Source organism: Vicia villosa, linkage group LG1 (assembly GCF_029867415.1).
Source record: "Vicia villosa cultivar HV-30 ecotype Madison, WI linkage group LG1, Vvil1.0, whole genome shotgun sequence".
NCBI lineage: Eukaryota > Viridiplantae > Streptophyta > Magnoliopsida > Fabales > Fabaceae > Vicia > Vicia villosa.
The window spans coordinates 106,557,628-106,582,779 of record NC_081180.1 but is presented as its reverse complement, the minus strand read 5'-3'; the positions used below and the strand labels follow the sequence as shown (position 1 = coordinate 106,582,779).

The 25,152-nt window shown below is 29.7% G+C and overlaps 1 protein-coding gene and 1 long non-coding RNA gene across 2 annotated transcripts; one reads left to right on the top strand and one right to left on the bottom strand.

Annotated features, from left to right (window-relative positions):
* The first annotated feature begins 12,142 nt into the window (after positions 1-12,142).
* LOC131613983 (uncharacterized) lies at positions 12,143-13,645 on the top strand. Its single transcript, XR_009287625.1, has 4 exons — positions 12,143-12,289; positions 12,493-12,917; positions 13,309-13,400; positions 13,506-13,645. It is a non-coding gene; the product is annotated as an uncharacterized LOC131613983 (long non-coding RNA).
* A 1,602-nt stretch (positions 13,646-15,247) lies between these two features.
* LOC131650901 (uncharacterized) lies at positions 15,248-18,614 on the bottom strand. Its single transcript, XM_058920606.1, has 6 exons — positions 17,933-18,614; positions 17,405-17,821; positions 16,687-17,290; positions 16,285-16,590; positions 16,108-16,195; positions 15,248-16,012 (listed from the first exon to the last, which is right to left on the bottom strand). The coding sequence occupies exons 1-6, from the start codon at positions 18,612-18,614 to the stop codon at positions 15,248-15,250; spliced, it is 2,862 nt and encodes a 953-aa protein (XP_058776589.1).
* Positions 18,615-25,152: the final 6,538 nt, after the last annotated feature.

Here is a 25,152-nt window from a genome sequence, read left to right as displayed (position 1 = left end):
GGATTCGAAGCGAGGTTCCTTATAGCTATATTACACCAGTTCTCAAAATACCAAGGTAACATGTTTATTAATTTTTTATGGAATTAAAAAAGGCGATATCTTATAACTGTGCACCTTGGTTTTTTAAAACGTCGACGTAACATGTTGCTTATCTTATTAAAAAAAAATAAAACATTGCACTTCCACGACATATCCTCTAGGTTTTTAGCACGTTGAAGATGAAAGCTTTGTTATAAAAAGTCTTATTTGTTGTAGTGTAATTATTTTGTTGAAGTTGATGTTGAAGTTGAGTTCCCTGAGAAGTTTGAATTTTTTTAATTAATTTTCTTTGTTGTGTTGTTTTTTTATTATCAATGAAATATATCTTTTTTCTACCATTGCCTATTCTCGTTTAACAAAGTTTTTGAGAATTACTAATTAACAACACAAAACATGGCATCTAGAAAAGATGCCAAGTGATAAATATTTGAAAATGTTTTAAATGCGGCAAAGGGGATTCGAAGCAAGGTTCCTTATAGCTATATTACACCAGTTCTCAAAATACCGAGGTAACATGTTTATTAATTTTTTATGGAATTAAAAAAGGCAATAACTTATAACTGTGCACCTTGGTTTTTTAAAACATCGACGTAACATGTTGCTTATCTTATTAATAAAAATAAAACATTGCACTTCCATGACATATCCTCTAGGTTTTTAGCATGTTGAAGATGAAAGCTTTGATATAAAAAGTGTTATTTGTTGTAGTGTAATTATTTTTTTGTGATTAGTAGTCCGGTGGGATTTTAGTGGTGGCCTGATTATTGGAAAAAATGTTTGGTTCGTTTATGGAATTTTTTTGTGTTAGAACAAGATTGAGAATCTTTGTTCAGAATCTAGTTTTGATGATAACAAACGTATATTTTGTGAGTAACAATTTTATTACTAATGGTTTCATTGAGTGTGTAGATATTATAAAAGCCTTACATAACAATCAGAAGAAGCATCAGAGAGATTATGATACAAGCCTCAAGGAATTAATCAGAAGTATCAATATAAGGAGTTTTGCTACAACAGAAGATCAGAAGTTCTGAAGAAGCAGCGTAGTGACATACTAAATACAAACAACAACAGTGTCACATGTGAATCAGAAGATAACCTATAACTCAGCATGCAAAATTAAATGAAATACAAAGGTTTAGAATCAAGAAGAAAACCGTTACAAACATCATCATTAGCAAAACGGTTACAACAATTAAATGGAAGAACTCCCAAGGTTGTTTGAGGAAGCAAGCTACATGCAGCGCGTTGGAAAGAGAAACTTAACCAAAGAAGCACGCTACTGACTGACACCATCTTGCTAAGGATAAGGTTCTTTCGTGAACACATGCAGCCAATCAATACAAAGAATTCAAAGCCATCTTCAACCAGATTGCAACGGTTATATTCTAACGGTAACACATCAAGCTATATATAGATCAAACTTCAAACTTGAATGTGTGCAACTGAGGAGCATCCTAAGTGTGAGTCCATGGGGCATCTAAGGAGTGCATCTACAGTGTGCGACGAAAAGAAATATACACTGAGAGAAAATCAGTAGAAAGCAGCTGAGCGTGAAAAGCTTAATTGAAGAAATGTGAAGCCATGCATCAGAAGATACACAAGAGGCAACATATACTTAGTATGTGATGAATTAATCCATAGTGTTGTTATACACTAATCACAAGACTATGTAAAGAAGACACAAGAAGATGAAGAAGAAATCCCTACTGTTAAGCAGTATCCTCCAATGGAGTTAGAAGATATCAACCAATACTTGATCAAGCCTTAACTTGTTCATATTGAGTGACAAAGGAAACTGAATACACTAAGTTGTTGCTCAAAGAGTGTTTCATGTTTACTGATGTTGATTAATGTGTTATCAGCTGTAACAAGCTTTATGATCAGTATTGAAGGAGAAGCTGGAGATTAATATGAAGAAGCAATTCACTAGAGATGCTGCTCTAAATCTGCTTTCAAAATATGGAGATCAAATCAGAAGCAACTACAATAGATCTGTTGCTCTAAATCAGCTTAAGAAGATTTGAATATGAAGATCAAGACAAGAAGCAAGCAAGACAAGAGTTGTTGCTCTTAATTTGCTTTCAGAAGAAGAAGAAGATCTCATCCAGAAGTTGAAGAAAAGAGGACTGCAAGATATTCGGTTTCTTGTATTAATATGTTAAACACATAGAGTTGTTGCTCGTAGTGTTGTATATCTTAGAAACTTCTGATAGATTGTTTAGGCACCAGAAGTGACTTCTAGTCAGTGTGTCTTAAACATATGTACTTAGAATAGGATAAAATCTGCCTATATAAGAAGCACTCTTGTAATCTCTAGTAGAACAATTCTGAAAAGAATTGGTGTGCCTTAAGCGACCAAGTAACGGTCTGATGCTTGAGAAGACAGTGGCTGCGGTCATTGTGGGAAATCCTCTTGGAGTATCAAGTGAATGTCAGAAGTCTAGAGAGGTCAATAAATGTTATATCTCGTGGAGATCACTGAACAGTTCATTGGAGTGAGTCACAACAGGTTGGTTGTGCAGGGTTAGTCATAGTGATTGACTGTACAGGAGTCAATAGATGTTATATCTCGTGGAGATCACTGAACAGTCCATTTCAGTTAGTCACGAGCAGTTGGCTTGTGCAGGGTTACTAGATTGATGAACGTTATATCTCGCTGAGATCACTGAATGTTTTAGTCATCTAGGGGTTAGTCACTCGCGGGTAGGTTGTGCAGGGTTAGTCACAATAGTTGGCTATGCAGGATTATTAGTCATGACGGTTGATTGTGCAGTAGTAATCAGTTTGGTTATAGTGGATTAAGACCTCTGGATAGAGGCAAAATCACCTAAGGAGGGTGGACTGGAGGTAGCCCTATTCAGAAGGTGAACTAGGATAAAAATGAATGTGTCTTTTACTTTCTGTTCATTTCATGTTTAACTCAGAACATTCACGCAGCAATCTTCAGAACTATACTGAACAAAGTCAGAAGTTCTGATGATACACAGAAGTTAAAATGAACGTCTCATTGGTTATGCAAACATTCTTCAGAATATGCTTCCGCAACACAACTCATAGCATATCCAAATCATGAGACCTTAAAAGAAAGAGAAGAATTTTAAAGAAAGGGAAATATGTTTTCGAAATAACATAATTCAATCCCCCCTTTTCTTGTGTTTCTCTCCACCTTCAGTTGGTATCAGTGCATGGCTCTGTATTGATCTCAAGATCAAACACTTAACCGTGTAGAGAGATCCAGAAGGATAAAAACCACACTGAGTTGAAAAGCAAGTCATACTCTAACACTCAGTAGAATCAGAAGATGTCAAGGCAAAGATCTCAACACTCTGTGAACATCATCTACACATCAAAAGGAGTTTTTGTGGATCACCATCAAAGAAGCTCAAGACATCAGAAACAAGAATTTTTCCTTAAATGAAAACATTCAAATATCAGAAGATAAACATGTGGAGCTAACTTAAGCCAAAATGGTCAACCAGACAGACCATATCAAATAATGAAGACATGTTAGAACAAGATCTGAAGCAAGAATGTTCAGAACTTCTATATTAGAATATACTCTCTCCCTTAGAAGAAACTGGAAAGAAGGTTTATCATCAAGAATGGTCAGATCTTTCTAAAACTTTATCTTTTAAATTTTTGCAGATTTAAATATGTGTTTACTAATAATGTTTATAATTCTTTCCAGTATGTTCAAATAGATAGTCCTCATAGCCGCCCTCTACCACCAATATGCATGTGTTAACTTTTAAACTAGCATTAACTACAATATTAATCTTTAGGTGCCTATTTTCGGTATAACAACTATCTCTTAAATAAAACCAAATCCAACAAAAATCTGATTGATCAGTGTATTTTGATACACGATCCTCTATGTTTATACTTTTACATTTCCATGTTTTATTTTGGTTATTTTTCCCTTTTAATGTGTTTTTATAATTTAGTTTATTTTTATACTTATTTGATTTTCGTATTTTATTTTCAGCTTTGACAACTTTCACGGAAACGATCATAACTGGAGTTCCAGGAATCCGATTGAGGCGTTCTAATAATCGCCGGAAAGCTAAGACAGAGAGCTACGACTTTCGTGTTGGAGTCAAAGTCAGATTCGGAGCGCATAAATTCCAAGTTTTCGTTTTAAGTTGCAGCCTTCGTTTTATTTAGTTTTGGGTCATTTGTTATGGGTCTGTGTTATATTTTCGACCCGGTTCGGATTTTTTTTTTGTGAAAACCTTATTTTGTTTTATATGGGTTGGCAGCCGTTACAGTAGTTTTACCTTCTATTCACGAAAAATATTATTTCCTTCACGATTACGATGGAGAACTAATTCCCCGAGTTGATCTACTGTAATCGCGTTCCGATGCTTTGAGGTTTTTAATTTATCAATTCAATTTCGTTTCTCTTTCAATTCTATTTTATGAAATTACATTTGCTTAATTTGTTGTTTCATGGAATGTGTTGATTAAATTCGTATGATTGTATTCCTAATCTTTAATCGCTATTTACGTCGCTTAGTCGTTGAATCGCGTTTGTAATTCGTGTTTGCTTAATTCACGAGGGCTTAATCCGTTTGCTTAATTCGGAAAATAGGAATTCAATCTGTTCTATATCGATTGCGCTTGTCAGTTGATAATGAAATCGAATAGAGATCGAAGCCGCTTAGGGAATTGGTAAGGTAAAAACCAGTGATTAGCAGGAACCTGAAAACAGTAGATTAACTTATTTATTTAATCACTTATTTTAATCATTTAATTGTTATGTTCTTAAATTCGTTTCTAAAATCATAAACCCCCTATTAGATTTCTATTAGTTGATAATAACTAAGAATCCTTGTGAGACGATATTCGAGTCACTTGTCGCTATCTACAGTCTTTTCAAAATATCTCATTTTTGATCCGCGCGCGACAGCGGAACAAATTGATAGTCCTCATAATAATGGTCAGATCTTTCTCCCTTAGAAGAAACTGGAAAGAAGGTTTATCATCAAGAATGGTTAGATCTTTCTAAAACTTTATCTTTTAAATTTTTGCAGATTTAAATATGTGTTTACTAATAATGTTTATAATTCTTTCCAGTATGTTCAAATAGATAGTCCTCATAGCCGCCTACTCTACCACCAATATGCATGTGTTAACTTTTAAACTAGCATTAACTACAACATTAATCTTTAGGTGCCTATTTTTGGTATAACAACTATCTCTTAAATAAAACCAAATCCAACAAAAATCTGATCTTAAGCACTAACGTGTGTCAGTATCTTTTGTCTACTCATGCATGCTACCAAAGTTAATGAGAAAAGACTTAAAGCTCTTTAGCGTGCATCAATATCCTGTCATATCATGACTAAGTTCACCTCTTCACCTTCCTCTACATATACTAACATCAGATCTAAAACAAAATCACTCCCCTGTGCCAAAACAAACACCCTGTATCCATTTCTATTTCTCTCCAAAGTATCCCTCATCCCTTTCAAAACATGTCTGCCAAGACCTACCATGAAAATGATAATTATCTATGGGTCATCTCTGAGAAAGATCCAAACTTTTCTCTTCTTCAGGATGACGCAAGAGAATTAATTAGAAGATACCAAACCAATCTTGGGAAAACTATTTTAAAATTCTCAAAGGACCTGTTTATCCTGTGTTAGTAAAGGAATTCTGGAAATTTTCCAGAATAAGTGATGACGGAAATACCATCTTCTCTAAAATATTCAAACTTCCCATTTCTGTCACCCTTCAAACAATTTTCAAAGCCACAAGCTGTGTCTCATCTGGAGTCACAAGTGAAGACTTTCAGTCTGATCTAAGACTGGTAAATTCCTTCAAAACCCTATTTGATGACTCTGTTCCTTATGAACCAAATAACCCAGAGCATCTCCTTCACTATTAAAAAATTTGGTTCAAGTTTTCTTTAACAAATCTTCGTCCTAGGATGCCAGTAAGAAATGTTATGACCCATGATGACAGAGTACTAGTGTCTTCTAACACACCATCATAGAATCAACCTTCCCAAAACTATCTTTAACTACATTAAGGAAACCATCAAGGTATCCAGACATCAGTCACATTTCCACATTCCATATGGAAGAGCATTGTCTGAACTAAACATGAACAATAGCATCTGGAGACTTGTTGGTCGGGAAGTGCCTAAGTGGGCACTTAACTCAAAACGGTGTGACCAGGTGAACAAGATTGAAGAACTTGAGCACTACTTTCTCTTATGGAGAAATTCACTCAGAAGTTCTGATAATCTCACACAGAGCGCACAAACTCTGAAACTATTTAAAGATCGCTGAAGTTGAATAAATCTGTAATATCTTAGTCTAGAAATGTTGTGGTAAATATTGTACTTTATAAAATTTACTAATTGAATCTTACCTTCTTACTATGATAAAAACAGAACACCTAACCCATTCATGTTATCCAAACTAACACTCATTCAAACGTCATTAATTACTCTCTCTAGGAACAATACAGAATAAATGAAAAACAATGACCTCGAAAAAAATAAAAGAATCAAAATCGTTTGAACTTCTCCCCATGCGCCTGTGTGTAATGATTACCCCTACCCTCTAGGTTCATCTCCTATATCACTCCACAAACTATTCCACTTCCTATCCTTCTCTATAAAATCCTTCAGTCTTCAACCCAAAATTCCACTGCTCTTACTCATCCTAAACATCTCTGCTTATAACCCAGCAAAACCCCAGCTCCATGGCCGTCAGAACTTTTCTTGGAGACGAAAGTATGCTTGTGATAATCAACAAATCTAAACTGGATAACTCAAGTGATGAGTATGGCTTCCATAGATTCTTTGATTATCAAGGCTGGAATGGATACAAGGAAATCCTTAACAAACCCATCTACCCAAGCCTTGTTAAGAACTTCAGGCTACATGCTTCCGTCAGCAGTGATGGACAAAACATTACGTCTAACATACTCAACTCCAAAATTGTGATTACAAAGGTGTCTATTGCTAATGCAATTCAGTGTCCGTCTAATTGAAGTCTTATGCCTTTATAATTCTTTGATCACCTTGCTAGAAAAGAATTCTTTAAGATTTCCAAGCTTCCAGTCACCTTCGGACGATTCTACAATAACTCAACAAATCTGAAGCCCATATACCACTACAAGAAAAATGAGTTTTTGCAGCGACAAAAGTTGTTGAGAAAAATACGAAGTTGCTGCAAAATGTATTTTTTGCAACGAAAAAAATGTCGTTGCATATCGTTGGTATAAGTGCTGTTGCAAAAAGTTTTGCAGCGACATTTGATGTCGCTGTCATAACAAATGTTTTTACAACAATAATTATTGCTGCCTAATTTGATCAAGTACAATGCCCATAGTCGTTGCCAAAAGATGTGTTTTGTCAACAACTAAAGATATTGTCGAAAATCATTTTTGTCGACGATACGAGTTGTTGCCATATATTCTTTACCTCAACCATAAAAGTAGTTGGCATAAATCAGATTTCGCAACAATTTATGTCATTAATAAAAATATAATTATATTTTTAAATTTCCTTTTAAAATTAGCATCATTATTTTCATTTAAATTGTCATTATTATTTAAAAATACATAATTTAACAATATAAATCACAAGATTGATAACATTTTTTTCAAGAAATGTTAACAATAATTAATATAATATTAAAATAAAAAATACCACAAATTATCCCAATTGACATAAAAATTTAAATTTCTAAATACATCAAAAATTAAATATTAATAAACAACCTTGTTCCCATAAAAATAAAAATAAAAATTACATAGTTAATAAATGAAATTATGACTCTTGCCAACATGATTATTAACTCTTCTTTATCGCTTTGCTTCGAAGCTTTCTTGGTGAAGTAGTTGAAGTACTCTTACTTGACCTACAATTTCAAAACAATAAAAAATTAATTTACAAGTTTCTTTTACAATACATTCTTTTGCAATAGAGAAAAAAAACTAATATAGTAAAAAGTCACATCAAAGTACAAAATGAACAAATATGCACACATTGTCAAAACTCTTTGTTACACAAAAATACTAGTTCACCCACTCCTAGAGTAACAATGTTGCTCCCAACTTTTTACATAAAACACAGTTAACATCCCATGAAACTATATATCAATAGCAATCTTAAAGAGCACTTGTATAATACATTATCATTAAATATAACTCTTATAGCAAATAAACTATACTTAAAATATTCATACCACATATGCAAGATACTAGAAAATCCTACTTACAATTTTTCTGTAGTCATGTTATTAACTTTGTGATCAGATTCAAAAGTTGTATTCGGTGTACTAGAAGATTGTCCTCCCTGTAAAAATATTCAAAATAACACTAATGACATATTCAATATAATAAATTAAAAAATTATATAAAACTACTAATTTATTATATTTTGTAAGGGTTAATGAACTTTTTGATCCCTCTAAATATTGCAAATTTCGTTTTTAGTCCATCCAAAATTTTCCTTTAAGAAATCGTCCCTTCAAAATTTTTCGTCTAAACTATTGGTCCTTAACGTCAAATTTGCTAGAGATTAGCTACGACTTTAGCCACCGATTAGCTACGAAATTTGACGTTAGGGACCAATAGTTCAGAAGAAAAATTTTGTAGGGACGATTTCTTGAAGGAAAATTTTGGAGGGACTAAAAACAAAATTTTAAATATTTAAAGGGACGAAAAAGTTCATTAACCCTATTTTGTAATAAAAAGAACAATTTATATACTTACTTGAAAATTAATCATTTTATAAAACATATTTGCCATTTTTTCTTCAAATTGCGTCTTTATTTTTTCTTCGAGTTGTCTTTGACTCTCTTCAAATTTTGCAGTCATTTCTTCCCTCAATTTTTGCTCTTCTTGGAGTTGAGTTTCTACATCTTTTAATTTCATTTCCATATCATGCCTCTTTTCACACTCCTTTTCTAATTCTTCATGTAAGCCAATAACAGATTTACCCTTTTGTGGTTTTATTCCAGCTCCTAAGCCACGAGAATATCCAGATCTTTCTCCTACAACTGATTTAAAAGCAATGTTTATAAGCTTGTCTTTATCTTCGTACACATATCCGGCTTCTTCAAAATCATTATAAGCTTCTCCAACCTTCGTCTATTACAAAATGTTAATTGTAATTAGAAATAACAAAATTTATCACAATTATATATGTTTAAAAAATTAGGTAAATATATCATACATGTACTTCCTTAGAGGCATCATTTATCCATTCTCCATTGCTATTTGTGTGGGTCATTCGCCATAAATCTTGATAGTTTGGCTCTTTTTGAGTTTCCGGATCTCTCTGTACATAAATTTATATCATCACAAAATATAATTATCTATTAGTCATCAACTCAACAAAAAATATATCAAAAAAGTTGATTTTATAAATCTATTGTTTACCGCATCATAACTAACAGCTTGAAATGACTTCCTTCCACATCTATGATTCATAACTTGTTTTGTTTTATTTAATTTGTTCCATTCACTAATTGCCTGAAAATATTAAAAAACAAATATAGCACTTTTTATATTTAAAACTAAGTCATCCATGTTTTTATTAGATTTAATGGAAACATACCTTATAGTTAGCACTTGAAAAGTAATCTACCAAATACTTCCAATCTTCCTCACTTATATCATCTGGCTTATGTTCTAAAGCTGTCTCATTTGTATTGTATTGGCTAAAGTGTCGATGGAACCTACATCTATGATTTCGATAGAGTCTTTTAGCAGTATCGAGAATGACATCCCTGTTGTGTGTTGTATTATCAATGTCAAAAGTATCCTGCAGTTAATAATTGGAAGAAAAAAAACTATTGTAAGTACTTCATAAAAGAAATAAAATAAAATAAAAATGTACAATTTATAATTTACCAGAACTTTTGAAACTATCTTGTCATGTACATCTTGTGGTACTTTTCTCCACCTTTTGACATTAAAAGGAGCATTCTTTAGGACAACTATTGAAATCTCAGTCACAAAATTTGCAGCTCCTGGTCCAACAGCTACCATTTTATCACTTGGAATAACATCTTGCAATTTTCCAATAGAGCTCTTCTTTTTCTTTTTTACAATACCTAAGCCAATAGTTCTTCCTCTTCCAATTTTTCTTGTATTTGTATGTTCTATTGTATTTTGATCCAAAAATTAAGTTTATGAGAAATATAATGTGAACTTTTAAGATAGAAATATGAGAACAAATAGTATATGAATAGGAAAATTAATGTAAAGGGGTTTAATAAATACCTTCTTGTTGCTTACTTGTATTTGAAGAATTTGGAATTTGTAAATCCGGACCTTGATTTGGGGGAGCCATGACTAAATAGAGAATGACAAAACATGAACAAATCAATTACAAAATTGATTAAGATGAAAATGAATGAAATCTTAAAATATGCATTTACCTTGAAAAAGAACAAACTAACCTGCTTATGAAAGAAATTGAAGCTGGTTAGAAAAGAAATTAAAAAATAGTGAAGAAGAAGTTCTCATAAGAGAAGATAATGGGTAACAGTTATCTAAGAGATAATGCTCCTCTAAAAATTGTCAAAAAAATTTAGCGCTAAAAATTACCTCCAATTTTAATTGCTGTATAATTTAATTGATTTTAATTAAATTGTTAATTAATTGCCAGAAAAAATTGTTAATTAATTTTATATAGATCACTATTCTTTTTACGTACTCATTCCTTTCTCTGGCACCCTTTCATAACTTGACACATCATCCATTAAATCACATGTTCACCCTTTTAAATCTCATTTAAATATTCCTTAATTACTTTGATCAGTATTATCACCCATTAAATTCTCTTTTCCATAACTTCTTATTACCTTTTCAACACTTAATCCAATAATCTCCCAATAATACGGCACAAGTAGCATTAAATTTATTTATTTACTTTTGACTTATTCTCTATATCTCTTTCAATCAATTGTTTAATTATTTATTGTTAATTAATTAATTAAAAAATTTACTAAAAAATAGAAAAACTTTAACTATAAATTCCACTATCTCTCCCAATTACTATTAATGACTAAAATATAGGCACGTAATTTTCCTTGAATCCCACTAAAAATGGTTTTTTATTAAAAAACAACATGGTTTATAGTTTATATCCTTCTTAAAATATCTATAATTAATAATTAAATAAAATAAATGATTAAAAAATATGATATGAAACTTTCTATAAAAAACATGGTTAGAATTAGTTTATTATTATTCTGTCAAAAAAATAGTTTATTATTATAATAATTATTATTTATTTTTTCAATCAAAACAAGCCGTATAAAAATGTAATCACATTGAAATTTAGAGAATCCTGGTTAATAAAATCAACATATTCTGTGCATCACAGAAAAAAAATTAATTAATTAATTTAATAGGCTAAAATATAGGAAGTATAGTATAGTTTATTGTGATTTCTTCATATTATTCTTACTATTAATTAATATAAAAAGGCTAAATTATAAGAAGTATATTATAGTTTTCTTATACGAGTAGTTAGTCATGAATTTATACAACTCACTAACCGATTAACTCACAATTATCATACAATATAATAAAGCAAGATGAGTTCTTTGGCAAGTTTGCCAAGTGTCATCTTCTTAGAATTCTTAACATTTTAAAAGTTGCTATTATTAGTAATCTTACTATTATTTTATTATTATTTAATTTATTATTTCACTAATTTCTATCCATTATTTTTTATTATTTATTATTTATTAATGGGCCATAGAAACATAATCTAATGTAATCTCTTTAATTTTTTTTATTGGTGAACACTCCGGTACCCTTGAATTTGGTTGGGTACCGGTACCTTCCTCCAATCAAATGAAGATATTCATGCCACATCATTTTTTAATATTATTTTATTTTTAAAAAAATTAAAGTTTTAAATCAATTAACACTAAGGGTACCGGTATCCAACTCAAACTAAAGGGTACCAAAGAATTTACCTTTTTTATTATTGAATAATTTTTTTTACCGTTCCTAACTAATCTCTTTTATTGTTTATTATTTATTATTCATTAATACTAATAATAATGGATTAATTTACGCCTTGAAAACATAAGTGAACTATTTGGGACCGTCAGAACAAATATGTCTGTTCACTTTCAAATTGGTTTTTCAATACAAACCCTAGAATTCTACCCGTGAATACAAACAACCCTGCCGCTTCACTTCCAAATTGAGTTTCTCAATGTAAATTCATCTCATCATCAATGTCATTTCTTCAATTTTTCAGGTAATTCAATTCAATTTTTGTTGATTTCCGCTGATTTCAATTACTATATAAATAGGACCAATTTCTTCTCCTATTTCACACTTCTTTCATCTCTGGTAAAATTGGGGAATAAACAATGGTCAGTAGGAGTGAACAACATTAAACAATTTCACTTTCTGATTCTTAAAATAAAATTGCTTCTAATGCTTAATTTAACTATGTAGGCATTTCATGATATCAGGAATGAAGGGGGCTGGACTAAAAGATTTGACTCAGTTCTTGATAGAGCAGGGATTTGTCTTTCTACTTCTACTAGGCGAGGCGCGGAATTAATTATTGTTAAAATATTTTGGAGCAGGGATTGTCAAACATATGATTATTTATAGATTTTTTAAAACATTATTTGTTATTGTTTTTATGTGTTTAGATGCTTGATAGTCAGGTTACAACTGCACAACATTTGGAAAGGGAAAAGGCTTATGATGTTATATGTTATGATACATTGTAAACATGATACTTTTATGTTGCAATTTGCTGATACTGGTTTTTTTATGTGTTTGTTTTTTTGAAAGAAAAAAAAAAGACTGCACCTCTGTTGAAGATACCCTTTCTGGATGAAGAACCTTCCGGCAACTCTTTCCCTCTAAAGGTACATAATATTTTATTCCTTTATACTGTAACTAATACTTTGTAATGTAATGTTTGTAAATCTGGTATGTTTAATATCATCGAAAATGAATGCTTTTTCTTTTGTTTGTCAAGCTGTGTATGAAGGTTTTATGAAGTTTTATTGATGGATTTTCAATGAAAATTGAGTGTAGAAACAAAAGATGTGATTCAACATAGATTCAATTTTCTTAGATTTTATAGATGAAATTGCAATTGTTATTTTTATTACCTGGATATGTCTATGGATATGTCTATGCCACTCAGTATGATTCAATTTTTTTAACACTACAACTTTACACTTTTTAATTCCATATATTGTTTGAAATTATTCATATTTTGTAATTGAGTGTCAAATGAATTATTTTTTCTAGATGGGTCTTCCACTTTGCATGTTTACTTCAATTCTCTTTTTTGTTCTCTATATGCCTACCGAAACTCGAAACTACACGACACTACTTATGAGGTTAGCTAAAACACATTGTTCTCTGTTACAATCAACATAAATGGATATGATATATATTTACTAGACTGGGGCTATTAATCATCTATTATGCATTTGAGTCTACAGGTTACTTTTGTTGCATTTGCAACAAATTTATATCTCCACAAGGATCTCTCATTCACTGTAAAATTATGGCCATTTGTAATCTATTCGGCTCCACCAGGACAATATAAGAAAGCAAAATCATTATATGCAAATATAGTTAGTGGTGTAACTATTATTATTATTATTATTAGTTAGGAAGCATACAATATGTATGTTGTAGGTGATGTATTTTGAATGCTTTTCATAAGTAAAAATGTAAGTCCAATTTGAATGTTTGGAGAAATATTAAATTTGAAATATATATATATATATATATATATATATATATATATATATATATATATTAAATAATTAATATTTGTAATAAAGATTATTATATAATTATTGCTTATTAAATAGTTAAATTATTTATTTCATGTGTACTACTAATAACTTATCCACTTATTTCTATGTTATAAAGAAATTCTAATGGTAATTAGGTGTATGTTGTAGTGAATGTGATGGGATAAGATTTGGGCAAAACCTTTAGAAAGCTGGATTCATTTTTGATAGATGTTAATTAAAGAAAACCGGTAAATTATTTTGTACTGCTGAAATATTTTCATTTCGAGCACAATTTATTTTTGAATTTTAACCTACAGGAGCATATTTCATTAATTATTAAAGCCATTGCAATTTTTAGCGATCATGGCTAATTTGTTTTGGGTAGTCATTCTTGAGTCATGCAGCTAACATGCTAACATATCTAAAACCATATTTATTTTTTCAGTTATTCAGATTCTAATGATGAGAAGCAACAAGCGCCGATTTGATTTTACATGAACGATGTCTATAGCGATATTTTCAATAATTTATAAACATGCGGTTAGTAGCAAATGTTTGAATCATCCTAATGATTAGTGACTTTTCCCATCTTATTTTTTTCGATCACATGCTTATTTTTTATGTTGAGTTTTATTTTTTATTGTACTTCTGTCTAGAGGTCTCAAATTTTTGAGAGGCTCTGTGTAAGAAGTTGAAGTTATATTCAATTGAATCGTGCAAATTTTTTAAGGAGTCCTATTTAAGTGTAAATTAGAAGTGAAATATATAATCGGAGACCCTTTTTGCCATAGCTTAAACATGAAAAAGTGTGAGACCCTGTGTTGTAGGTCGCCTTGCACGCCCTCAAAGATGGTTTATGTCATCAATACTCCAATTTTTAACGTATAAATTCATTAATTTAAGTTGGATTGTGTGTGCTCTAAGTAACAAAGATATTTTTCTATGTATTACTAATAACAAAGAGGTTTATAATGTTACCATAACTTCATATATATATATATAAATTATAAATAATTATAAAATATTTGTAGTATAAAATATGTTATCCCCGTGCCTCGCACGGGTATACATACTAGTATATAAAATTTTCATATGCAACTTTCATTTATTTCATATATACAAAAACTAATTTTTATAATTATATTGAATTAAATCTCTATTAAAATTGTTGATAAAAAATTGGTTCTCTTAATATGTAATATATTTACTTTACTCATTTATCTCACTTATATTGTAGAGATTTATAAGAATCAATTTTAATATAAACAAATGTTACTTAAATAAATAAAATGTTAATAATGCGTACAAATTAAACACATAATTAAATTAAAATAAGTGAGAATATTAATAATAGATAAAAAATTCCTAAATTTAATGGTTGTGCCAATTTTTATATTTGGAAGACATATTTATAAATAAAATAATATAAAAAACTATTTTTATTCAGAGTCAGAATCTTCCGTATCTGAATAGTCGTCCTTATCTGTTGAAGATTTGTATTCATAATCATCAGTATCATAGTCACTTGCATCATTTGCTGCTTTGAGCTCTTGATCTTCTTCGATAATAGTATGTTCATAGCTTGTTCCACCAATATCATTTCGGTTTAAAATCTCTCTTTGGTCCAATGACGATGTTTCTAATGCCTTATATGTATTGTTATTGTTGAACTCATTTAGTTGATATGGCTCTGAGTCATCTTCATCTTGGGGAAAATCATAAACATTCCTTGGTTTTACTTTTACCAAAGTATACCAATTTTGATTGTTATTCTGCTTGACAAAATAAACTGACCCAGCTTGTGAACCTAAAACAAATGGATCGTTTCTGTAAAACATCTTTGTGATATCGAGACTAATAAACCCATACTCATCTTTTTTATATCCTCTTCCTTGATTTCGAACTTGAGAAGGAGCCTCAAACCAATCACATTTTAACAATATCACAGAGTTATTATCCAAATACCTTACTTCAACGATTTTTTTAATCATTCCATAATATTCAACATGTCCGGATAACTCGTCTCCTGCAACAACTACACCACTATTTTGAGTTTTTAAGTGTTGCTCAACACTTTTTGCACGAAATTTGAAATTATTAAGGATGTATCCATTGTGGATGAGTACCCGAGAATCTGGCCCTCTTGATAACGCAATAAGTTGGTCATTGATCCTTCCATCTTGTAACTGTTTTAATCTGATAACCTGCATATATAATATTATTGTTGAAAAAAATCAATTTATAAATCAATTAACAACATGACTTAGAGCAGTTGATTTTTATTATAAATGACACTTACTTCATTTTCAAACCACTTGTGAAATTGATTCATATGCCTCTTTTCAACATTTATATTACTTTCATTTCTTATCTTTGTCATATGCTCCCTTGTATTATTAAAAATACAAACTTGTTAGAAAAAAATATGGTTAGTTATAATTTTTATATTGAAGTAAAATTAGAGTAAGCTACTTACTCAATCCAAGGTCTGACTTCTTCACAATTTTGTAATATGTAAAAATGAGCCTGGAGAATTTCAGAAAGACTCATATTTTCCCATGAATCACCGCCTATAGGTCGACCATTTTTTTTAAACACTGATAAACTTGTGCAATTTTCACTTACACAATCCATATATCTATCAGGTTGATTTAGTCTAGAGTCCATATCAACCAAATATCTGGCACAAAATATCATACACTCTTCAGCTAGATACCCTTCTGCTATGGAACCTTCAGGACGTGCTTTGTTACGCACATAATTTTTTAGTACTCGTAAAAATCTGGAAGAAAACACATAATAATTATTTATGCATATATGTATTGATTGAAAACTAAAATATTTAAACTTTATACATCAAAATATTGTGCTAACTAACCTTTCAATAGGATACATCCATCTATATTGAACTGGACCTCCGAGTTTTGCTTCATTTGCCAAATGAATCGGTAGATGAACCATAACATCAAAAAAAGATGGTGGAAAAATGCGCTCTAATTTACAAAGGGTTATTGCCATCTGCTTCTCTAAGCGGTCTAATTCATCCACTTTTAACTCTTTAGAGCACAAGTCACCAAAGAATAGTGATAGTTCAATTAATGGATCACATGCATCTTTAGGAAGTAACCCCCTTATGGCAAGTGGAACAATTCTCTCAAAAAGAACATGATAATCATGACTTTTAAGTCCTGAAATCTTGCATTCCTTTGCCTTTATACATCGACCTATATTTGAGGCATAAGAGTCGGGAAACCTAACATCTTTCAATATTTGACAAAATTTAGCCTTTTCTATCAATGACATCGTGTAACGAGCTGGAGGAATAATATACTTGTCTCCATTTCTAATAGGACAGAGTGACTTTTTGAATCCCATGTGTTTCAAATCTAGCCGAGACTTTAAAGTATCTTTTGTTTTTCCATCAATATTCAACAATGTCCCAATAACACTTTCACAAATATTTTTTTCTATATGCATCACATCTAGATTATGCCTTAATAATATAGTTTTCCAATAAGGTAATTGGAAAAATATACTTTTTTTCTTCCAATTATGTTTTTCACCTTCATTCCGCTTTCATTTTCTTATGGTTTTACCAAAGATCACTGGTTGTATATTTTCATGTTGCGCTATGACGTCATCTCCTGTCAATGGTTGTGGTGCATGTCTAACCTCTCTTGTATTGTCAAATGAGCTCTTATTATTACGCCAAGGGTGGTTAGTAGGTAAAAATCTACGGTGACCCATGTAGCATTGCTTGAAACTATATTTTAAATGACATGAGATGGTTTCTTTGTTGCAACAAGGACAAGCTAATGATCCTTTAGTACTCCATCCAGATAGCATCCCGTAAGCTGGAAAATCATTTATAGTCCATAACAAGGCTGCATGTAATTGAAAATTACTACTTGAAGAAGCATCATAGGTTTCAATACCCACATCCCATAATTCCTTTAAGTCATCAATTAGTGGTTGAAGGTAAACATCAATATCATTTCCAGGACTAGTTGGTCCTGAAATAAGTAATGATAACATAAAATTGGGTTGTTTCATACATAACGAGGGAGGTAAGTTGTAAGGAACTAAAACCACAGGCCACATACTATAATTGGGGCTCATCATACCGAAGGGATTAAAACCATCTGATGCTAGACCAAGTCTTATATTATGTGCATCTGTAGAGAAAAACTTGTGTTGATCATCAAATCTTTTCCATGTCAAAGAGTCAGCTGGGTGCCTCAAAATTCCGTCATCAATTCTTTTATTTTTATGCCATTTCATGTCTTGTGCAATTTGTTTTGACATAAACAATCTTTGTAGTCTTGGTTTTATGGGAAAGTAACGAACTATCTTATTAGGGACATTATTCTTCTTCGTATTTTCTTTCCACCTACTTTTCACACAAATAGGACATTCGTCAAGATTTTCGTAGTCTTTTCCTCTATACAAAATACAATCATTAGCACAAGCATCTATCTTGACATAATCAAGTCCAAGATCCTTTATAATCTTTTTAACTTCATATATTGAGCTAGGAAGCACATTACCTTCAGGAAAAGCTTCAGCTAATAGCTTTAACAGTGAGTCAAGTGAGGTATTGCTCCATCCATAGAGACATTTCATTTGGAAAAGTCGCATAATAAAAGATAACTTGGAGAATTTTTTACAACCTGGATATAATTTTTGTTCAGCATCTTTCACTAATCCATAAAATCTTTTAGCTTCCTTATTTGGCTCTTCATTGACATTACTAGACATAGGATGATCAAACACTTTTTCACTATGTGCGCTAAATGATTGATGCATGTCATAAAGCATGGTGAAAGTTTGGGCATCATCACTTCTTTCATTTTCAACATCATTGTTAATATCATTATCTTGAAAATCACTATCACTTGATGAATCACTTGAAGATTCTCCATGATACTCTCAATTCACATAACTTGGCTCAAATCCCCACTCATGCAAATCATGATCCACATCATCTCTTGTCTTGAAATTGACATTATTGCATCTATAACACGGACACCTAATTGTTTTTGGAGGCTTAGTCCCAGAAAAAGCAAAATCTAAAAAATCGCCCATTCCTTTTAAGTATTCTGGTAAGCTTCTATCTCTAACAAAGGAATCATTCATATAATTAAAATTATATGTAACTCAAATGGAATATATTTTCATAAAAATAATTATTAAAATTACAAATAGAAAAATATGGCAATGTTTAACATCAAATTTTATTTTTAAAGCATACATTTAAGATTCTTTTTTCAAAAAAAGTTTAAATTAGCTTCTTATTTCCTTCCAAACTGAATGATGAAAATAAAGATCGCAGACACCTTTAAAATAAAAGTTCTATTTACTTCCGAATAACATATCATATTTTTCTAATTCACAAAAATAAATCATTCTATTGAACACATAATCATTAAAAATTGATTTTTTTTCTTTTATGAAAATAAAAATGGAACTAACACAAATGATATGATCATATTCAAAGGGAGGCAATAGTCAATAGATTTAAAACAATATAAAATACAATAACATGAGATAAGAAAATTGTACCCAATCTCTCTCAAATAAATGTTGAGTTACTGTTGTCTAACACTTCTTCTTTTTCTTTCTTTTTGTGTAGTCTTGAACTTTTTTTCTCAATTGGTGAATGGTGGTTGTTATTCACTCATTAGATTTTTATAGTCTCTTTTTTTAATTAATTTTTTATTCTAATTATTAAAAATATTCTGTCAATAAATTGATCCTATTTTTTAGAACAAACTTAAGCTAATTTCAAATTTACAATAAATGAACAAAACCTAAAAAATCATACTAAATTATAATCCTATAACTTCTTCCCATCAAAATTTCCCGCCAAATCTTTTTTATCAAATAATATAATAAAAAATTAATAATAATTAACTAATTACTATAAACTACCCACTTATAAAAAATTAATAATAATTAATTAATTACTATAAACTATTCACTTCTTCAATTAATTAATTAATTAATTACCTTTTCTTCTAATTATTTATTAATTCCTTAATAACTAAAAAATAAAAAATTGTAAAACAACTAACCTGACCACGTTCTTAATTAACTAACGACTAATTAATTTTTGTAATTGTTCCAATATATAGTTTTTCTTACAATTATTCATTAATAACTAAAACTAAAAAAATAGCAAAAATAAAAAATTAGCCACGTTCTTAATTAATTCATGTCTACATAAGTGGTTTTGTTTTTATAACTTCTCATTTTCATTTTTTAAAAAACCTCTAGCCACTAGCCCACTACCTCATGTAAGGTAGTGGTTAGTTTTTATTTTTTAACTTATCGAGCATATTTAAAGAAACAATAACTCATTATATAATTCTTATTTTCTCTTTCATGTAGTGTTTTTGAAGTTTGCTCTCCTTCACCCTTATCTTTATGAATTTATTTGTTTTTTTACTTATTTTGTTAAACTTTTTTTATTCATTTTGTGCAGATAATATATCGTTGAAAAGTATGGTACATTGCTGAAAAGTATGGTACATATTTAGTAAGAGAAATGCTAAGTGTACATTTAAAGTTACACTAACACCGTATAAAAAGACGGTTAGGTATACATTTTTCTTTTTTAATAATTCTTTTGTATGCTTTGGTTTTTGTGCAACACTTAATAATTGTATGCATACGTCGGTGTACATGCCATACGGTGTATGAAAACCAGTGTACACATAGCATGACTGATTTAGTAATTATCATACTTTTTTATTTTAGATTTGTTTCAATATTCTTTTTAAGATGATTTCGATTGGATATGGTTTTTGATTTTTTTGTCAATAACATTGATTGCTAAAATCCATGTTAATATGAATTGTTGGTGGTAATTTACGTGTGCTTAACCTATAAGAGATTTGTTATTAATTATGCAATTTTTGTTATAATAATATATAAATATGAATGTTTAATGGGAAACCGTTGCTAAAATTCATGTTAATATGAATGGTTGGTGGTAATTTAGGTGCTTTTGATATCAAAATTTTCTTTTTATGTTTATCTCAATCACATTACAAGTTATTACATTTTAACTATCTAGCATTAACGTTTTTATTTGTGGTTGTTTTTTTTTTTCATTACTAACACAAATTAAAACTACAATTCTTATTTTATTTGTTATTGATGAAAATCATACAACAACCTCCTCCATTTGTTATCTCTTTCTCTAGATACTTTTCTCTTGACCTCTCTATTTGTATTGCAAAATATTTTTCTTTCTGCCTCTCTAAAAAGGTTAAAGTTTTAATTAACTAAAAATATTCAATAACTAATTTAAAAATGTAAATAAAAAATAAATATCACTAATTAATATTTAATAAATAATAATAAGATTAAAAAACTCATTCATTCACTTACCACTTTTCTCTTTAACTTCTCTCCTATTTATTTCTATTATATTAGTAATTCTTTTAACTTCCTTTCTCTCATGTCTCAACTATTTACACATTTTTAAAACAACATCTCATTTTCTTTTTGAAAATGGAACTGACATCATCAAACTCCCACCGAGAAGTTCTTTCGACATCAATTGAAAGTTGGGATGTATGTGAAGGTAGTTGCAGAGTGCTTTTTATATGCAGCCCTAGAGCCTTTTTGTGATCAAGATTTGTAAAATTGTTGTTCTTTCATCATCCCCTGACCGAGAAGCTATAATGGGATCCACAGTTGAATAGAGATATTGTATTTAAAATTGACATCTCCTACTTAGGTCACTCAAAAGCATATTTGTATTTATATGTTCATTTCTTTATTATGTGGGATATTCATTAACAAAGTGCCTTATAAAATAAATAAAAATTATTTATTTAGTGTATTTTTTTCCTTTAATCGATTGTTTCTATTTTTCTACTGTTATATTTTTTTTTTTACTTTTTGTCTGTCCATAAATTAGCATGCCATGAATTTTTTGCATGTATTATTATTATTATTATTATTATTATTATTATTATTATTATTATTATTTTATATTATTTGTTTCCGTTTTTCATACTTTTAATTTCTTTATATTTTTTGTGTGTCCATATATTAACATGCCATGATTTTTTTTTATGTGTACCTATAAGCATATCATGGATGGAAAATTGCACATTAAATTAAGACATTTTTCTTTATGTCTCTAAATTTTCTATTTTGTTAATTAATTATATTGTTATATATTTTTTTCTTTTAGTTCACATGTAAATAGTAGAATCAAGTGGCGCAAAATAAGTTATTATTTAATTCATCTTTTTTCTACTAACAACCATCTCTAACTCTATAAATCAATTGATATGTTTTTAGACAATTTATTAATAATAATTAAGAGGAAAATGCTTATGAGTAAGAAAGTGGAAAAACAAGAAATGCAAGAATAGATCCCAACCATCCATTATCACCACAACCCCCATGATCCCTATTAAAAAGGAAGTTAAATTTAAAATTAATTTAAAATTTACCACTAAAATAGTGACACATACTTATTCTTGCAGTTCTTCTTCAAATTGCTTCGTACTAAATAGCACTACTCTAATTAAGAAGTAATTTAATACATATATAATGATAATTCTATAATATATGTCCGTGCATCGCACGGGTAGACGGCTAGTTTAGGTTTTAAATTTGAATATCTAACATAATTATCTTATCTCTTCTTAAGTTTTTAAAAAAAACAAACCTTAATAGGCCACCTAAATTTGTACCCAAAAAAAAAAATAGGCCACCTAAAAAGGAAATACGTGGAAATTAGAGGCATACTAAATATTTTAGTTTCCTTAATTATAGGCAAATTCAGGTCAATATCTAACCACTATTGAACATGTAAATAAGTTACACAATCTAATTTTTGTATTGGTGTGAAAATTTAAAATCTGTAAACCATAAGAGTTAATTTAATGTAAAATTAAAACTGCCCATTTTTAAACCGTAAAAGTTAATTTATTAGTTTATTATTATTTTATTTTTTTAATTATGTTTTGCTTTTGACATAAATACTTTCAAACAGCATGTAGTATTTTAACCATGTTCATCAAATATTTTTTTATTTTTTTTCAAAATTTTCATTTTTTTTTAAATTTATTTTGGACATAAATATATCATTAATTTATAAATTTATAAATTTTGTATTATTTACTAAATATTTTATTCTATTTTTTATTTTAAAATATTTTTATTTTTGATTGTACTAAAATTTTGCCATTTAAATTTTTTTAATTAGTTATCTTTCATCACAATTAGATATTAATGTATTTGCCTTTGGTTTAAACAAAATGCACAAATATGTTAGATCATTTTTTTTATTTGATTCGATATAAATTTTAATTATTTTCTTGATATATCATTTACCATACTCAAAACAAATATGTTAGAAAAATATTTTTCAAGAAATTATAACTTTTTCGTAAAAGAATTATTTTTAAAAGTAAGTAACTTTTTCAGCAATAAAGAAATTGTTGCGGAAAGATAATTTATTACAATCACTTCAAATAGTTACTATATGTATCTATAAAATTATATTTTTCTAGCGATAATATCTTTTTTTGGGGATAAGTTATTTTCTCTTAGAAATAATGCTATATTTGAGAGATGTATAAAGTTATCACAACAACTAATATTAGTCATCGCAACATGCAAATTAAAAAGTTAAATTATTTTTAGCGGCTATAGTAATTGTTGCGATAAGTCATTTTTCTCAACGATAATATGATTGTCGAGAAAAATAATAATTTATTGCTACGACTTACATTAGTCGCTGCAATATATATATTAAAAAGTTGAATTATTTCCAGCGACAATAATAATTGTTGCGATAAGTCACTTTTTTCAGCGATAATATGATTGTTGAGAAAAAGAGTAATTTATTATTACGACTCAAATTTGTCGTTGTTATATGCATGATATTGTCAGCAAATTGAAAGTCGTTGCAAAAAAGTCGCTGCCAAATATCTAATTTCTTGTAGTGTACAGAGCCCGGGTCTTGTTTGTAATGTCAAACATTATGCCTCGAAGGTTCTGCCTAAATATTCTATCCACGCGAGAAAAATATCTAGCCTTCTGCTTTCGTCAAGGTCATAAGCTAAATCTTCCAGCTATCGTCTTCACTCATCTGAAGGAAGCTGTAAAATATTCCAGAAATTCTCAGGATAATTGATACATTCCCTATGGGTGAGTCATCTCATAACTAATTGAGAAAATTGGAATCTTCTCTAACCTTGCACAAACAACACTAGCTAGGAATAATATCATGTCTAGCTATGAATGTCATGAGTTTTTGATTGCAGAATTCGCTTAATCATTTAAGTTAATGAAATGGCTGTTTGTTAAAATGCATGACTTACTTTCTTCTATAAAAATATTTCTATCTATTATATATGATTTGTTTTCTTCTCACTAAGTGTTGTAAACTGTTTACAACAATCTCAACTATGAAGCAGAAGAGGAAAATTACAAAATTATCTAAGGAAAGATCTGATAATAATCTAACAAGTCTTAAGAGTTCACGAATCAAAAGAAATAGGTCATAAACACGCAGGAAAATCTGACTTTAAGATTTTATGAGAAGATACATGTACACGTAGCTAAATAATCAAATCTTCTGAAGAATCTAGAAACTATCTCAGGGGGAGCCATAAAACATAAATTAACACATAGGATTATTTAGTTCAGGGGAGATTATATAACTCAGGGGGAGACTATGCATGTAAGAAAATTTTTAGCCTATCCTTAGTTCTAAAGCATTATGCAATTCAGGGGGATATTACACATCTCAGGGGGAGCTAATCAATCTAATACACTTCTCCTAAAACCCTCTTTAAATGCTTTTTGATTATGACAAAAAAGGGGGAGAAAAAGAAAGACTAATTTTGATGATTATTGTTGAATGAATACTGATGATTAAAAGAATTAATTGATTGAACACATAAAGGGGATGTAATACTCTTACTTGCTTATTACTAATTATCATCTCATAAAATTGTTCCATCAAAATACATGGTTTTTGTCATCATCAAAAAGGGGGAGATTGTTAGAACAAGATTGAGAATCTTTGTTCAGAATCTATTTTGTGAGTAACAATTTTATTACTAATGATTTCATTGAGTGTGCAGATATTATAAAAGACTTACATAACAATCAGAAGAAGCATCAGAAAGATTATGATACAAGCTTCAAGGAATTAATCAGAAGTATCAATACATGGAGTTTTGCTACAACAGAAGATCAGAAGTTTTGAAGAAGCAGCGCAGTGACATACTAATGTTTCTGAATTCCCCAGGAACGTGTCTGAACCTTCAAATGTTTCTGAATCTCCTCTAATCTCTCAAACCGAATT